An 18,102-nucleotide genomic window follows, 5' to 3' on the forward strand; every position below is an offset into this window, starting at 1 on the left:
TGTACATCATCACTTGATTTTATTCTCTCTTTTGTCTTACACACACCGATTCCTTACATCAGCAGCTGTGTCTGTAACAATTTCCCTTCTTTGGGTCTTCAAAGCTATAAACGTGTTAGTGTCTGACCGTACACGACTGATGTAAGCCAGTGTCAGACAGCTGGAGGTGTGGATGTGAACTCTCTCACTCTTTACTAATCTCATTTCCCTCTGTCTTACGTGAATCCCTTCACAATGCATTAAATACATGTCAGTCCTGATATCAATTCAGTATTATTCAATTGAGTTTCATTTTTGTAAGGCATATATTATATAAATCATTGTCTCAATACAGCTATACAGCTGTTTTATTATATGCAATATATACTTATTACATTTGTAATGTCAACACTCACAAAATCAGAGTTTGACATGATTTAAATGTATTTGATAATAATGTAAACCGATAATTTCCTCATGTTTGATAGCCGACATGACGGGGCGGTTTCCCAGATGAATCCAGGACTAGGTTTTAGTTTTATTAGGACATTTAGGTAGTATTTACAAACACCATACAAAAAACACTACTGGTGTTCATCTTGAGACAAAACAATAGCACTGATATATGTTAAAGGCGGGGTGCATGATTTTTGAAAAACAATTTTGGAAAAGGGAGTCGTGCCAAATACCAAAACACACTTGTAGCCAATCAGCAGTAAGGGGCGTGTTTACTCGCTGACATCATATGTGTGGGGGGTGTGCCTCACGACCCTGAAAAGTGAAGCCAAAACGTCTCGATCGCCCCCCAGTGACCGGTCCTAGTATAGGTCATAAACCCCGCCTCCCCCATGTTATTCAATGGGACTAGAGTCCAACTAAACAATTTAATAAGACTTCAATTATCTTTTTTTACCAAAGCTGGTTTCTGTGGTTTACTGTAGTTTTTATCATGCTGATGTAAATTTAAGTGTTTGTATTTAAAATAAGTTTATTTTTAGTTAGTTATTTAATGCTATAAAAACTGTGGTGTGACGTCATGATTGACAGCTGTGATATGCGCATTCTACGAGAGCGAGGGCGGAGCCTTGATTTCACGGCTCACTACTACGCAGGACTGGTCCCGAAATCGCTACTGCGCAGACTCAAGACCTAAGATGTCAGCGCCATATCGTACACTGGCGGCTTCACTTTTCACCAATGGAAGAGAGCGAACGGGCGTCGTCCATCTTTTTTTACAGTCTATGGGTGGGTCTATTAAAAAAAGGTCCAGATACTATTGGGGTAAGGGTGTGTTTGTTTAGGTGATTTTAAATATCAACATTGGCTTTCAGAGATCATGCACCCCGCCTTTAAGATATGTCAGTACAGAAATTAAGCCAGCTTAAACATGCATTTTATCATGGGACTGGTTTAAGCTCTGTCCAGGAAGCCGGCCCAATATCGGCTAAATTCACAAATGTTTTGTATAATTTAAAAAAAAACTGATTTTTGTTTGGAAAAAGTAAGCTCTGATACTTCGAATATCAGCTTAAATGATTGTGACATGGACACGTCATGATAATCTTTTCTTTCATGCATTTAAATGAGGGCAGTTCTGGGTTTAAACTGATGCTATTGAATTTGTTTAATAGTTTATATCTGTGGTAAAGCAAACTGATCCCAGATCAGTTTTCCTGAGCGATTTCTCTCTAATGGTAACGGTAATGACCCATTATTTGTGCGGTGAATAGCGTCACTGTTCCCAGCAAAGCACCTACTGTACAGGACAGATGCTGGAGAAGTGCTGCTCTCATTATCCTCCTGTGGAGACTGCTGTAATGGACCATAGTCCCTGTGTTTGTGTGTGTGCGAGTGCGTGTATTTAAACCTTAAAAAATAAGGCTACTAACCAACAGCACTATATTGTTTCATTTAATATGTTTTGTTAACTCTTTCCCCACCAGCATTTAAAAAAAGTTGCCAGTCAGCGCCAGCATGTTGCATGAAAGTTTAATGCCTTCCAGAAAAAGTTTTTTCTTTATATATATTAGGCCTGGGCGAAAAATCGATTTAATGAATTAATTCGAATTTTTTGTTGTGGGCGATTTAAAAAATAAGTAATTAGTTTTTTGTGATGGCGCATTTTTGGCTGCCCGGGGCTTCCGTAGCGTTATTATAGCAACATCAACAACATCATAGCACACGTGAAACAGCATCAGCAAGCGACAACATCATCATCATAGCACAAACACACGAAACGGCAACAGCAAGCGACAACATTCACTGTCTAGTTTTACTCAGATTTTAATGTATTTTTAATGCTTTCGAAAATGGTGCTACTCTCAAGGTTAATGTTTGTCTCCTTTTAGTCTCTAGACTACAAAGTGTGACTTAAAACACAGCTGGGACTTTACTTCCAAGAGGGTGTCTATTTATTTATTATTCATCTCAAAAATGGGGGTTACATTTGTCTTGCTTTTGATTAAATAAAAGCAAAATTTGCTTTAAGTTGTCTGCCGTTTGTACTTATTGCCTTTCTTAATAAGTGGGGGGGGGGGAATCGGAAAAAATCGGAAGTCGAATTTAAAAAAATAAAATCGGAGATTTTATTTTTAGGCCAAATCGCCCAGCAATATATATATATATATATATATATATATATATATATATATATATATATATATATATATATATATATATATATATATATATATATATATATATATATATATATTCTGCTTTCAAACAAAACATTTCATCCAACCATCATTTTTTCTCTTTTTACCACCTCTGACATATGGGTAGGTTTTTTCAAAAGTATAAAATTTTAAGAGATAATTGTGTTTTTGTTAAGGACTTTTGTTAGTGATCAGATTCAGAACAATGATCAAAAAATACATGAAGTTCTTACTGTTTTTGGATCAGTGGACACTTTATTGTTTTATAATTTGGGTAAGAGCACCACCTAGAGGATAATAGCAGAAATATGATATTGGCAGGCAAGCGTTTTTCCTTAATTGACAAGATAACTCGTCAATGAAAGAGTTAGACTAAAATTCTAAGTTTAAGATCGTTTTATGTTATGAATTTTCTTTTGGGGGGACGTGAAGGGATAAGAACCAATGGGTTATGGTAAGGGGATAGAGATTGCAATATATCTGTGTGTTCTCACAAAGATAGATGTACAAGCATGTGTGTATGTGCACACAAACATTATTTGATTTAGACCTCTGTGGTGCAGCTAAACTTAATTTCACATTTTGATATTATTCAAACTTTATTCGTAACATTTCTCCATGCCAATGAGAACAGATGCATCAAATCCAGCACACACACACGCAAACACACAAGTCTAGTGTTGGTTTATACAGATTTATAATCAGTCTCATGGGATGAAACCATCATCTCGGCCTGTTAAGAGTTTGAGAATGATTGAGTGTGTTTATATCTGTGTAGACTGGATTTGAGAGAGAGAGATTTGATAGCGGCTTTTAGTTGCCTATTAAGCAGGATTACAGTTGATGGCTTTTATATTTCTTAGCTTTGTGTGTGCGTGTGTTTTAGTGAGCTAAACTGGTGTGTAATGATGTGTTGGGGATAAGGTCTGTAGCACATCAAGTTTGTTTTTACAATATTTGGACAGCAACATGGGTTGTAGTTTGTAACTCTGACAGATTGTATTACATTTGGTGACATTTAGAGTCACATTTTTTTTTTTAATATGATGCTGGTGATAATTCCCAATGATGTACTGATGAGAGTGAATATAAGAAGCACGATAACTTAAAAAAAATCCAATCTTTTATGTAGTGGGTACAGGGTAATGTTTGTCTTGTGTTAATGACGACCTACATTATTCCATTATACATTCATTGTATGATATTATATCTGTTTAAAAAGACATTAAACTTTAACTGAAATATACAAAAAAGACGATGATTCTCCCAAAATATGTCAAGACAAATTGTTTAAAAATTTATAGAAATACTCATTAATTATATTTTGCATGAATTGGCTTGAATTAAATCAATATAATGCAAAATTAAATATTTATACTGTATGCTATTTAAATTCATAGTGTGTCTAGTGTTATACTGACTTGAATGTTAAAATATAGTAATATAAGGGGGAAATTATTAATAAGAGTCTGAATCATGCCACAATAAAAACAAATTAAACAAATAAAAAGTGAAATATGACCTGGACAAATTTTTTGAGGTTCATCCATCCACTTTCTGTGAGCTTATTGGTTTGTCAAATTCAAAGGCCGACAAAGCAGAACTTTATGTACTGTACAGTACAGTATAACAATTTTCTTGTGGGCTGTATTGAGAAGATTAAAGTACTTTTGCATCACCCTTACATTTGTTGGACTGAACTGGAACTGAAACATTGTTTTATTTGTGGTGGATGTGACCCCTAAGAGCCCCAGACTGAAGCTCGGCTCGGTGAAAATGCCACCCGGTCTGTTATCCGTGCCTGATCTGAGGTGACCCATTGTGCCTGGCCTTTAAAATAGATTGTGTGTGTGTGACCTCTCCACTGACCCTCAAAACACCACAGAAACATCAGCAATGATCCAGTGAGTCAAAGCCGTTCTGCTTTTACCATCAATTCTCTTAATGGCACCGTTAAAGATGCCGGTCGTCTGTACGCAGTCAGAATTTCTGTATTTTCTGTATTTTAGATGGATCAGTTGTGCCGGTTTAAGAGGATTATATTTAATACCTCATTAGTCCTCTCCCACTGATGGAATCATTCATTTTCAGCCTCCATATGGATTTTGCCTATTACAAAAAGAGCCCGGCAAGAGTCAAAGACACTTTTCAAAATGAAAGCAAAGAGAAACTGGCCGAATGAAAGACATAAATGTACTCAATAAGATGGGAATTAAGTTCACCAGCGGGATTTTTTTATCACCCAGAGATCTCTCGACTTGATTCTGTATAGATAACATTTTTACAGATATGCACACACTTATTTTTTTTGTTCATTACTTATATCTTATAACTTAAAGCTAACAGGTCTTAAATTATAAGTGCAAGAGATCTGAACGTATCCCCAAGCCTAATTATACCACAGGGCTTTTGAATGCTTCATTCTGATTGGTTGACAAACATGTTTGGGTTATTTTTCAGTAAACGCACACTCAGGAAATAGTTCAAGGTTATTTATATCACTTCTCAAAGTTATTTAATTATTTAATTTTAAAGGATTAGTTCATTTTCTTAAAAACAAAATCCAGATCATTTACTCACCACCATGTCATCCAAAATGTTGATGTCTTTCTTTGTTCAGAAATAATGTTTTTTGAGAAAAAAATTCCATGATTTTTCTCATTTTAATAGACCCCAACACTTAACACTTAACTCAACACTTAAAAAAAATTTTCATTGGAGTTTTAAAGGACTCTAAACGATCCCAAACAAGGCATAAGGGTCTCAAATAATGAAACTATTGTCATTTTTGACACAAAAAAAAAAAATTTGCACTTTTAAACCACAACTTCTCATCTCTCTCCGGTCCTGTGATGCGCCAGCGCGACCTCACATAATACGTCATCACTTCAAGAGGTCACGGATGATGTATGCAAAACTACGCCCCAGTGTTTACAAGTGTGAAGAAAGAAAGAGGACCGTTCTGATGTTGTTGCATGATAATAATTAATGTCTTTGTGTCAGTTTATTGTTAAAAATGGTCAGCAAATGTGCGTTTCATATATGTAACATGTGACCTTTCGATGTCATTACACAATTACGTGAGGTCGCGCTGGTGCGTCATAGGACCGGAGGAAGATGAGAAGTTGTGGTATAAAAGTGCATTTTTTTTTCTTGTCAAAAATGACAATCGTTTCGCTATATAAGACCCTTATGCCTCGTTTGTGATCATTTAGAGTCCATTGAAACTTTGTTGAAAAAAACTGTTAAGTGTTGGGGTCCATTAAATTCCATTAAAATGAGAAAAGTCCTGGAATGTTTTCCTCAAAAAACATTATTTTCTTCACACACATTTTCTTCAGTCTTTCTTTTTAGATTTGTCCAAAATGATTTTAGATAGCTTCCAACCCAAAACTAATAAATGAGCTAAAGATATTAAGATAAGTATAATAATTACAATGAGATAATGTGGGAGATTTATCTTGTATAGACGTCCTAATGAATTGAGTTTTAATTAGAAAACATTTCTGTGCAGGGAAATGTCTGTGTTTTAAGCGTTCAGGGACTTCATTTGATCATTAGAATGAATTGCAGGATGACCTGCCTGTGGCCTGCATAATGATGAAAAATCTGTGAAGTAATTCATTAAGACACATTTGTGAACTAGCAGGCACGTTTTTGTGTTTGTGGATGTCTAATATTTCAGAGGATTAAATGCAGCATCTCTAGACTTTTAGTTTCTCATCTTATGATGGAGGATTGTATTGACAGAAGTAATAAAGCACGTTTGATGCAGCATAACATCCTTTCAAAATGTTTGCTTTGATGTCAAACCCTTTTTCCTCTGTAAGCCAGTGCTGGATTTCTTTAAAAAAAAAAAAACAAGAACACAAAATGAAACACGCTTTCAGAAAGGGCTCATGGGTGACTCCATTAGAGACTGATGGGAAATGGGAGTTTTGACCTCTGTTTGTCCAGTTGGCTTTGGTGACTGATCTATTCATCTCTCCTGTGTCTTCAGTCACCGGTACACACACACACACACACACACACGCACACACACATGGTTTAAAGCAGCAGGTGATCTTAAACAGCCAGGTATCATTATGGTTGTGATGATGATGTTAAATCATTCTTGAGACCAGAGGAGATTAAACCTCCTCATATTTTTCTCTCTCATCTCTTTGATATTTTCAGTGCCAGCGTGACTGTGTGAGTTTGGTGAGATGTCACGGCGTCTTACGAGCTTCTGTTTAAATAAGATGAGCTCGGCACACTCATGTGATACGCTGCGGGGACACACATGCGTGCGCTCTTTCTGTGTGTCTGTATTACGAGTGGACATTTTGAGTTCTGTTGAAAAGCATGTTGGTTTACTTGGTGACCATCTTGCTACCAGGCAGATTTAGCTTACTGTATAAAAAACAGAGCCTACTTTGTTTGCATTTTGACATTACTTTCAAAACAATTAAGCATTTTTATGCATTGCAATGCAACAATTAAGTCCCGCCTTAGTTAAAAGAATCAATTATCAATCAATAAAGACTGACGATTGTCTGGGAAATGGGCTCCATACAGTGTCACATAATGCGCTTTTCAACCTGTAAGCATGCAGCTGAAATAACTTTAAATAAACACAATTTGAGCTTAAAGTCACAATAAAATGAATATTAAAAGCTTTTATTTTTTTGGAATATTGTGGTATTATTTACAAATTACTTATCTTTCAGCTTCATTATTGAAAAAAAATATTTCTTTGATCAAACTTTGAAGCTCCTAATCTTATATTTTTTTTAGCCTGGATTTCACAATATTTAAGATTAAGATGAGATAAGCAGAAACAGTTATGTGAGCTTTAAGGCGACTATAACCTCAACTTGTTTGTGTCATTACGTGATATTTATCAGCGAATGACTACATTTCTGTGTGACTCTGCTGTCTTTAATATCTAGTATTAATGAATCATCATTGTTCATGTGTTGTTATGCACACACGATGAGTTGTGTTGTGTGTCACCTGGTGTGTTTTAATCAAGTACAGGGATCATTGTGAAGATGTCATCAGTACACCAGTAGTTTATCTGGCTCTACAGCGGGTATTAGATGTACCTCTCCACCTCGCTCTGAAGTGTGGATTGGATTGCACTTGTGTGGAGCGGTGTAATTTCAGATTACATGAGAGCTTTGGACTCTGATGGCATTACGGTGTGTACTGTAAGTGTGAGTGTGTTTGTGCTGAGAGTGGGCATCCATCCCAGAAAAAAGAGAGATTATCCTGTAAAGCAGAAATCCCATTCTTTTCCTTTTTACTAGATGGTGTTGAGCAAGAGAATGAAATGGAGAGATTTATCATATATATATAAAAAATCATATAAAAATCATTTACAGTGTCACTTAGAGAGATTGTGTTTCTGTAAAAAACAAGTTTTAAGCTATGTGTCACGGCACTATTGCTATAAAGTCATATCAAATACTGTTTGTCTGTATATCCAGATTTTTATTTTTGGCAGTAAAAAAAATGATATTGAGATGAAATGTAGTCTGCTGTCCAATCACAATGAAGGATTCTGTTGCTTCCTGCCAGTGTTGGGCAGGCTACTTCCAAAGTGTAATACATTATATATTACACATTACTGTCATTTGAAAGTAATTGGTTACATTACAATATTACCGTCTCTGAACTGTAATGAGTTACACTACTTTTGCATTACTTTCATCAAAATAACAGAAGTATGACTAGGCATTAAAAAATGTTAAAATGTAGTTTATTGCTGCTTATAAATCTAGAAGTTATGTGTTGGCCCTCGAGCTTTGAATAGGCACAGTGAAGACTTATGTCAAAATACAGTAACAATGACTGTCAGAGTCATAAACACAGACAAATGATCTGGTAAAAGTCTGGTAAATTATGGTACACATACCAAACTCAATAGAGCTAGAGCCCACTATAATGCAACCTATAGCCTAAAAACATGGCAAGACACGCAACCTCTTTTCATTTCTTTTCTTTAATTCACTTTTAATTCAGATTCACAGCACAAACCTGGCATGCACTGGGGTTGACACAACTTATCAATGTGTGTGCGTGTGCTGATTGCGGCCACTTTAGTCAATGCTTATCAATGCGTAATCCACAAAACAGGCAATAGTCGAGGCAGGCAGCAAACAATCAGAATCCAAATTAACAGGCAACAGGTCAAAACAGGAACAGATAAACAGAACAGGACACAGGATAAACGCTTGGTAAGGCAGTAGATAAATGTACATACAATACTTCGCGGGGAGTGATCAGATTTTGCCAGTTAAATAGTGAACAGACAGAAGGTACAGAGTGAAGTGGAACATGACAAGATTTCAAAATAAAAGCCAGAACAGAACAGGATATCAAAATAAAAGTACAAAACACAAAACAAAACCCTTACAAGCACCTGGAAACAGAATAATATTTTACCCGCAGCTTTTTCCTGTGTGGATGCTGGTCGCGTGGCATTGGTGAAAAAAAAAAATAGCACTCTAATTTTGAAATGCATTGTTGTAACGCGCGTTACTGAGACTGTAATGAGTACAATATTACCAAAATTTTATTAGTAATGCTGCGTTATATTACTGCCTTACTGCAAAAACTAATATATTACTGTAATATATTATATTTTGTAATGCGTTACTCCCAACACTGGTTCCTGCTAAGATTTTCATTGCATTTTAAAGTCCCTGCGAACCGGATGTTGCGATTGACCTTACTTCAGTGTTATGACGTATTCCGGAATGAAACATAATATCACGTGAGTAAAATAGTGGGCGTTGCTTGTGTTTTCCACTGTGCTTTGATTGGATTAGAAAAGTAGGCTCTTCGTTCAAAAATTTAACTGGCATCAGACTCACAGTTGGAGGGGGCAGAGTTAACAATGCTCCCGCCCAAGTTGTCTAGCTGATGTCATCAGAGAATGATTGCCAAATGATCGTTTATGAGGGCACAATTAAAAAAAAATACTTGCACGGATTAATTGTTTATAATTAAAACTCCAACATTACATAAAAAAATAAGAATTGTCTTTTTTGATTTCATTGGGACTTTTAGTTTATTATGCATTTACACACTGAATAAAATTTCAGGCTAAAACTGTTTCAGCCCATAGGTGTCTTCAGTACTCATGAAGTACTACTCATTTCACATTTGCAGGGTGTAACTTTAGGTTTGTAATGCGAGAGATATTTGGGAGTATAAAGAACAGGGTTGATTTCGTAATGACCACTCTGTGTTGACCTCTGGGGTCAGGATCATTGATCGGCATGTTAAGGAAGCCTATGAACCACAGACGGTGACACTAAAATACTTGTGTTAATGTGATGAATGAAGAACGGCTGGATATTTGACACCAGTTCTATTCTTTCTGTCCAAAGAAAAACAGAGCCTTTAAATGTAAACGAGTGCAGTTTCAGCCCTTTAAAGGCCAGAGAGAGAGAAAGAGAGAGAGAGAGAATATTCCACTGTTTTTTATGGTTATTTATGTAACTAACAAAGAAAAAAAGCTTTGAGAAAATTGTGCATAGTAGTTGCTTAATAATTCACTTGTATTTATTGATGCATACTTTGCTCTGGATAATTGAATGCTATTTTAGTAAATTATTAAACAGAACAAAAAAAGCATCAGTTTGTTTCTTTCACAGATGCAGTAAAACTGAAGAAATCACCACTGACTTTATTTCTTACTCTGTCTATCTGCTGTGTTTGCAGGCAATGTGGTAGACATTTACCAGAGGGAATTTCTGGCCCTTAGAGACCGTCTCCACTCCGCCGAACAAGAAAACCTCAAACGCTCCAAAGAGCTCAACCTGGTGCTCGATGAGATCAAGCGAGCCATTGCTGAGAAACAAGCACTGCGGGATATCAATCGTACCTGGAGCAGTCTGTCAGGTAAGACACCTGTAGACTAAACAATGCAAAACACTATGTCACTGCTGTGTGCATAAAGTGTTCGGCATGTCCAAGTGTTGGTTGCTTGAAACTTGTTGCATCTCAACGGTTTATGGCACAGTGCTGAACCGTGGGGTGGGGTGTGGTTAGGGTAAGACTTCTGCCTGGTCGCTGCCCTCTGATTTTGAGGTCAAGGGTTGGTTTGTCTATGATTGGTTAATATACATGTTATTCCAGGACTATGACTGGAGATGTTGTATGTTATTTTCAGATGAGACTAAGCTGAAGTTGTGGAACGTGACCAGCAGTAAGAATGTTCTTCAGCTGCCCAGCATCTTCCACCATCTGCCACACCTGCTTGCCAAGGAGACAAGCCTTCAACCAGCCGTACACGTGGGCCAGGGACGCACCGGAGGTTAGTCTATATAAGACAAATATACCACTGAAAATAAAAACAAACCAGAAATATAAAATGAAGAAGAAAGCATGCATGTCCCGGTAAATCTCTGTTCATTGGTAGCGTTTGATAAATTTTCTCCTCAGGCTTATGGAGTTCTGTATAAATCATTAAATATGAGTTAAGCTCCTCCAGTGAGTTGTAGTTGTCAGATTAGCTCAATACAGTATTGTTGAGTATCTGGTTTAGATGTCTTTGAGGCTAATGTTGTTGAATGTGCAGCAAACATCAAACACATTTTTTTATTAACATTAAATGTCAAGAAAACGCTTATCTTTAAAAAAACAAAAATTGTAATTTCATCCAAATCTTTGATTTTATACTGTAGGTTTCTGTTTTGATTATTTAACATTATATTTCATTTAAATTAGTTCACTAATACTGTAGTCTTACTTTATATAATTAGACTTTATTCTTGCCATGAATTGCCTGGCATTGCATTTAAAAGAAAAGGAAAAAAAAGAAAGAATCAATTCACTACATTCAAAGTGTTTTTTTATTCCTGATGATAGTGTGCTATGTCTTTATTTGATTTCAAACATCATAAAATTGATATGAAAGCTTATTGAGGTTGATGGAGGGCCATGTTTTCCATTCTCTTACTGTAGCCCAATTAGTGGAGCGGTATCAGTTCCCAGACTGATCAGATATATACTTGAATACACTGCAAGTCGATTTAAATAAAAATGTCTGCCAAAGGAATTAAATGTATTGTAAATATAAAATGTTGTATTAAGGGATAGTTCTGCTACATATCCCCGTTCATCTGATCACCCATAATCCTTTGCACCCCATCATCCACTATCTTTCATTACAGTCTTTACTTGTATCTAACCTATCTTAATTTGTTGGCTTTTTATAACCTTTTTAAATAAGGTTTCTTCAAAAAGACCCAATTTTGAGCAAAAAGCTGAAATAATTGCATTTTTGTAAAGAAATTTTATTAGAGATCAGATTCAGAACGATTATCAAAACATACATAAAAAAATTGTAAATTGTTTTTTGCTGTAGTTTTTGTTATAAATTGGGTAAATTTGGCCATCTAGTGGATAATAGCAGAATTACAGATTGCCTAAAAATCCAGTAAAATCCAGGGGGCGGGGTTGGATTCAGATCCAGGGGTGGAGCTGGATACAAATCCAGAGATCTTTTCCCAATGCATTTTGATTGGTTGGCAGTTTTGCCACAAGACACGTCATATATGTGTTTTTGCGTTACCATTTCGCCATTGAGTCGTAACTTAATTATTTTTTTGACAGTAAAACAAACGTTACTTATGACTACAATAAAAGTAGTGACTTTAAGGTGAAATGTAAGTGTTTTTGCTATAATATTTTGGAGTAAAACATTTCGAACACTAACTCATTTATTCATAATTATTAACATATATATGGCAAGTTATTTAGAAATTAATAAATTGAATGTTTATCTTGTAGGGACTTTGAACTTGTTTTAACGCGTCTTTGCTTACAGCTATAAGGAAACCGGTTTCCTAAACATGGTTTACGTTTTTTTTTTAAATGTGCTAATAAAAGATATCAAATTAATTTGTGTTTTTATGTGTATAATAAGTGGGATAATGTACAGCCAAGCGTGTCGCAAATATATCCCTTCAGTGATATCACCCTGTCGGGAACGTCTCCCTTACACTAACTGTGATCATCACTTTCTAAATTATGAACCATTTTCAACTATATTATTAATCAAACGTACCCTTAAACTGATAAGAGCAAACGTTGGCGACCACAGGATGCAATGAATTGTGGGCTGCAACAAAGCAAATATACTGCTTCATTTGGCGGAACAAAGTATATAAAGTGGGAGGAGTTGGATCTAGATCCTACCCCGCCCCCTGGATCTCGTGTTCTGCAGTGAGGACCATCTCTAAAAATACGTAAGGAAAGCGTCATTGGCAGGAAAAAGTTTTCTCTTAATTGACGAGATATCTCGTCAGTGGTGGGAAAGAGTTAATATATGTTTAATGTTACCATTCATTCTCTTCGTCTCTCCATACATCATACCGTGACAAGTTCACTAAAAATGAAATTTCTGTCATCACTGGGATCTGGGCATCATTCGCTTCCATAGTATTATTTTTCCTACTATAGATTAGAAGTCAATGGTGCCCCAGATCTGCTTTGTTACCAATGTTCTTCAAAATGTCTTCCTTTGTGTTCAGCAGAACAAAGAAATGTATACATGTTGAGGGCGAGTAAATGATTGTGTTTACATGCACATAATAAGCAGATAACTATCAAAAATCTGATTATTAGAAGCCGGTTTTAATTGCGTTTACATGCAAATTAATAAACCGGCTATGCAGAATATAGTATGTGTCTAATACTATACTATTTTATCTCTTCTCATGTCTGCTGAACTTGCTCACTGCATGAAAAGAGGTGTATCCGTACTAGGAAACTCCTGTAAACACCACTGATTTTCGGAGGTATCTACTAGTTCCACTGAGGGTAAATTTCTAATTCCACCAAGTTAGGAAACTCCCGTAATGATACCAATTCGGATGTATCTTGCTGATGGGATATTCCTGTGGTATATGCAGCCATTTGTTGCCATGGCAAATAATCCCATTGAAGATTTTGTCAGGGGACATTTTTACACCTGCAGAGGTACTGGGATTTCACACCTTTGCACAATTCTAGTGTCCCCATTGGTGTTTAATCTCAACACTGATTGGTTGCTTTTAAAACCCCCTCCCAAAACTCTGACAACTATTGGGACACAACTTTGAAACTTTCCAGTTGAGATTATTTGATTGGTTACACTTTCTATTAAGCCCAACCCAAGCCCTCATAGCTTAGTGACTTGATTGGTTATTTGCCTGCTATGCAGATAGACTACAATTCCCCCCCACTATATATATATATATATATATATATACAGGCTCGGACTGGTAATCTGTACAACCGGGCAAATGCCCGGTGGGCCGCTCTACGTGTGGGCCGGTGGCCTCCGAGATGTATTTTTTTTTCATGCCAAAATGTTTAAGTTATTTATTTTCGGCCCGTCATGTATAAATGCAGTTGCATTTGGCTTTGGGGGCGGGTGATAGGAAAATATTTTCGGTTTCTTCATGACAGGTTCAGTGTGTGTTACGATCGCGCACCCATGCCCCACCCCTCAAATGGATTTGTCCAAGCAGCCGCTGGGTTTATGTGGAAATATACAGTGATGATAGCGCATCATTTAGCCTTGCACTTAAGAAAAATCATTATGGACAACAGAGGCTCCAAAAAGAAGAAAGGGGGAGTGGAGAAGATCCGCGAGAAAAAGTCGCCCAGGTATATTAACAACCGCCCAAATATATCTGGCATAACTTTTTTTTGTTCTTCCGTGATAATGACACTATTTGATAATGACATTTGAGTGCAAGCACGTGTCTCTTCCAACGAGTTCGGTATGTGTTCGCGTGCTCTCTGTTTCTCTATGAATTGGGTGTGAGCCGAGGCAAGCTCAGTGTCACATTGTGTCCATGTTTCTGAACTTGAGCAGAGTTGTATGCATTAGAGGTCTTCACAGAGGGCCCGTACAGTTCCGGGTCTATGTTTTAAAGGGGCAGTTGGGTTTGGGTCGGTCCCAGTTTAATTATGCTACTTCGGGTCCTGGGTCTGATCGACCAGTCGGCGCTAATGCGTTAAAGCTCTGGTTTCTATGGCTATAACAACTGGCTCTTGTTTTGAAAGTCACAATGCACTTTCTTTCTTATATTTTTATAAATATTATTAATTAACCATAACCATCTTTGCTTTCTGAGCAAACATTTTAGATATAAGAGATGGTAATCTTTTAATCTGCAAGAGAGAAATAGAAAGAGAGGCACTTTTACTGCTTCTGTTCTATCTAATATAAAGTGAAGAAAGCTACATAAACCATTATAACACCGGTCACATTTATAATCTGTAGACCTATTTATAATCTATAGACCTGCACTGTCTATCATTAATATACTTTACATATTATTGTATTCAATAGAGTTTGATAAAAGGGGTCATCTACACAAGTATTGCTTCATATAACAGTGCAAAAATAGTAAAGTGTTTTTGTGTTGCTTCGACAAACAGTGTCAGCTTTGTTCATGACAAAGAGAGTTTGAGGTGGTTGAATTTTAACTATACTGTGAAATTAATATAAATGTTTAATAAATCAAAGCATTGGGTTAGAGGGGCGATTTTGGTATCGGTGGGCTTGTGTGTGGAGTGGGGGGGGGTGTCGTCGGTCCAGTGGTGGGCCGTTCCACGAGGAAATTGCCAGGGCCGAATTTTGTTCCCAGTCCGACCCTGATTGTCACAATCTAATATGTCACAAAATAATATTATACACAAATATTAAAAGTTGCATACATAAACAATACTATTTAAACTCATAAATATACAGGCAGAGAAAGCAATATTAGAGTAAAATAAAACAAAATAAAAGCGACAATGAAAACTGCATTCAAAGCAGTACAATGTAAAGTAGCAGTGGCGGCTCGTGACTGCTCATCCGAGGGGTGCAAATTCAAAATAAGTGTTCGGAGTGTCATGTGTGTTGTTTTTAAAATGTGTTTGTTCATTCATGTAAACCATGTGCATCACGTGTTTAGTCAAAACACGTGATGCACATACACGCAGAACACATATTTTGAAATTGGGAACCACACAAATGACTGGCTATATACATGTTGTGACAGACTTTGCATCGAGTGCTCACAAAAAAAGAAGTCACCAGCTGCCACTGTAATGTAGTAAATATCTAAATAAAATGAACAACAACTATATTGATCTTGCTTTAAGAAATCAGTCCTACACTGCAAAAAAATAACTTTCTTACATAGTATTTTTGTCTCGTTTTCAGTAGAAATATTATTTAAATAAAATGCTTTTTCTTGATGAACAAAATGACCTAAGAAAATAAGTCTAGTTTTAGACAAAATAAATAAATGCACACAATTTAAGTGAATTTGTGCTTAAAACAAGCAAAAATATCTGCCAATGGTGTGAGAAAAAATCTTAAGTTTTCTTTTTTCTTAAAAACTTAATTCAAGCACAATTTTCTCACCCCATTGTTATATATTTTTGCTTGTTCAGGCACAAATTCACTTAAATTGTATATTTTTGTCTAAAAACTAGACATTTTCTTAGGTAATTTTGCTCATCAAGAAAATACATCTTGATTTACAATTTCCTTTCTATTACTAATAACAGCTGTAACTACTATACGAATGATCAATATATTAATAACTGTATGACTAATGATAAACTTACAATTATTCACTTTAACAGTAGAAGTTTGTACACTAATTTTATTGCAATAAGAGAATATTTACAAAATTTTGTGCATCCCTTCAGTGTAATTGCAATTTCTGAAACCTGGTTTAAACAAGAGAAAATAGTTGATTTTGAAATGGATGATTATGATCTGCATTATGTGAATAGACTAAATAAAACAGGCGGTGGGGTTGCATTATATGTGCATAAAACTATAAAATATTCTCTTCTAATTAATATGTCAATTGCACTTGATAATGTAATGGAATGTATTACTATAGAAATAAGTAACAAAAGGAAAAAAAATATCATTATAAGTTGCGTTTATAGATCCCCTGGGTCAAGTATTGATACTTTCAATGGAGAGATGGAGAATTTGTTTTCAACAGTTGGTGATAAGTTTTTATTCATTTGTGGGGATTTTAATATTGATCTTTTAAATCCTAACAAACATAAACCAACGGATGAATTCATTGAAAGAATGTACTCAATGTCCTTATTCCCAATTATAACAAAACCCAGTAGAATTACATCACACAGTGCAACCATAATTGATAATATCTTCACAAATGATTTGTCTAGTAAGTTAATTGCTGGTTTGTTTATTTGTGATATTACAGACCATTTACCTGTTTTTGTTGTGTATGATTGTAAGGTGTCTAAAACAAAGGAAATTGGTAATGTGAGGCATAAAAGATTACTAACTCAAGATGCAATTGATGCATTTAATGACGACCTGAGACTACAAGACTGGAGTTCTGTTTATAGAGAAGGTGACACAGATAGAGCTTATAACAACTTCCTACAGATATTTTTACACTCCTATGATAAGCATTGCCCCATTTCTGTTTACAGTAAGCACAACAAATATTTAAAAAGTCCATGGTTGACAAAAGGGTTAATAAATGCATGTAAAAAGAAAAATTATTTATATAAATTATTCATTAAATTGAAATCAAAAGAAGCAGAGAATAAGTATAAGCTGTATAAAAATAAGCTAACTGATATAATAAGAAAAGCAAAGAAATCCTACTATAAGAAATTACTGTTTGATAATAAATCTAATATAAAAGGAACCTGGGATGTATTAAACTGTATTCTTAATAAGGGCTCAACAAAAACTAACTACCCTGAATACTTTATAGATGCACATGGTGAATGTAGTGGTAAGAATAGGATAGTCAACAGCTTCAATAAGTTTTTTGTAAATATCGGTCGTGATTTGGCAGCAGGAATCCCAGACGTACAAATTGAGCATAATATAGAAAAAATTGAGAATAATTCTAATACAATCTTTCTTTCTGTAGTATGTGAAGATGAGTTAGTGGACATTGTCCATAAGTCCAAAAATAATTATTCTATGGACTGCCATGCCATTAACATGGCTATCATAAAGAAAGTGATACATAATATCAAAACACCATTAACACATATTTGTAATCTGTCACTCATAAATGGCTGTGTCCCGAAGAAAATGAAAATGGCAAAAGTTATTCCATTATTTAAAACTGGAAATAAACACAATTTTAATAATTATAGACCAATTTCATTGCTTCCTCAATTTTCAAAAATTTTAGAAAAGATTTTCAATGCCAGATTAGAAAAATTTGTTGAAAAATACAATCTGATTAATGAAGGCCAATATGGATTCAGAAATAAAAGGTCTACATCTATGGCCATAATTGATGCAACTGAAGAATTATCAAAGGCTTTGGACAACAAAAAAATTACTATTGGTGTATTTATTGATCTGAAAAAAGCCTTTGATACTATTAATCATGCTATACTACTTAAGAAATTAGAAAGATATGGAATACGTGGGGTGGCTGGAAATTGGATAAAGAGCTACTTG

General features: G+C 35.5%; 1 protein-coding gene across 1 annotated transcript in view; it reads left to right on the forward strand.

The window, feature by feature from the left end:
* The window catches only part of mgat4b (alpha-1,3-mannosyl-glycoprotein 4-beta-N-acetylglucosaminyltransferase B), a 146,594-nt gene that overhangs the window by 70,567 nt on the left and 57,925 nt on the right, over positions 1-18,102 (forward strand). The window contains exons 2-3 of the mRNA XM_065268096.2: positions 10,350-10,529; positions 10,801-10,944. Of these exons, the coding sequence (XP_065124168.1) occupies positions 10,350-10,529; positions 10,801-10,944 (324 nt within the window). The remainder of the gene's footprint in view (positions 1-10,349; positions 10,530-10,800; positions 10,945-18,102) is intronic.

Source organism: Paramisgurnus dabryanus, chromosome 16 (assembly GCF_030506205.2).
Source record: "Paramisgurnus dabryanus chromosome 16, PD_genome_1.1, whole genome shotgun sequence".
Lineage (NCBI taxonomy): Eukaryota > Metazoa > Chordata > Actinopteri > Cypriniformes > Cobitidae > Paramisgurnus > Paramisgurnus dabryanus.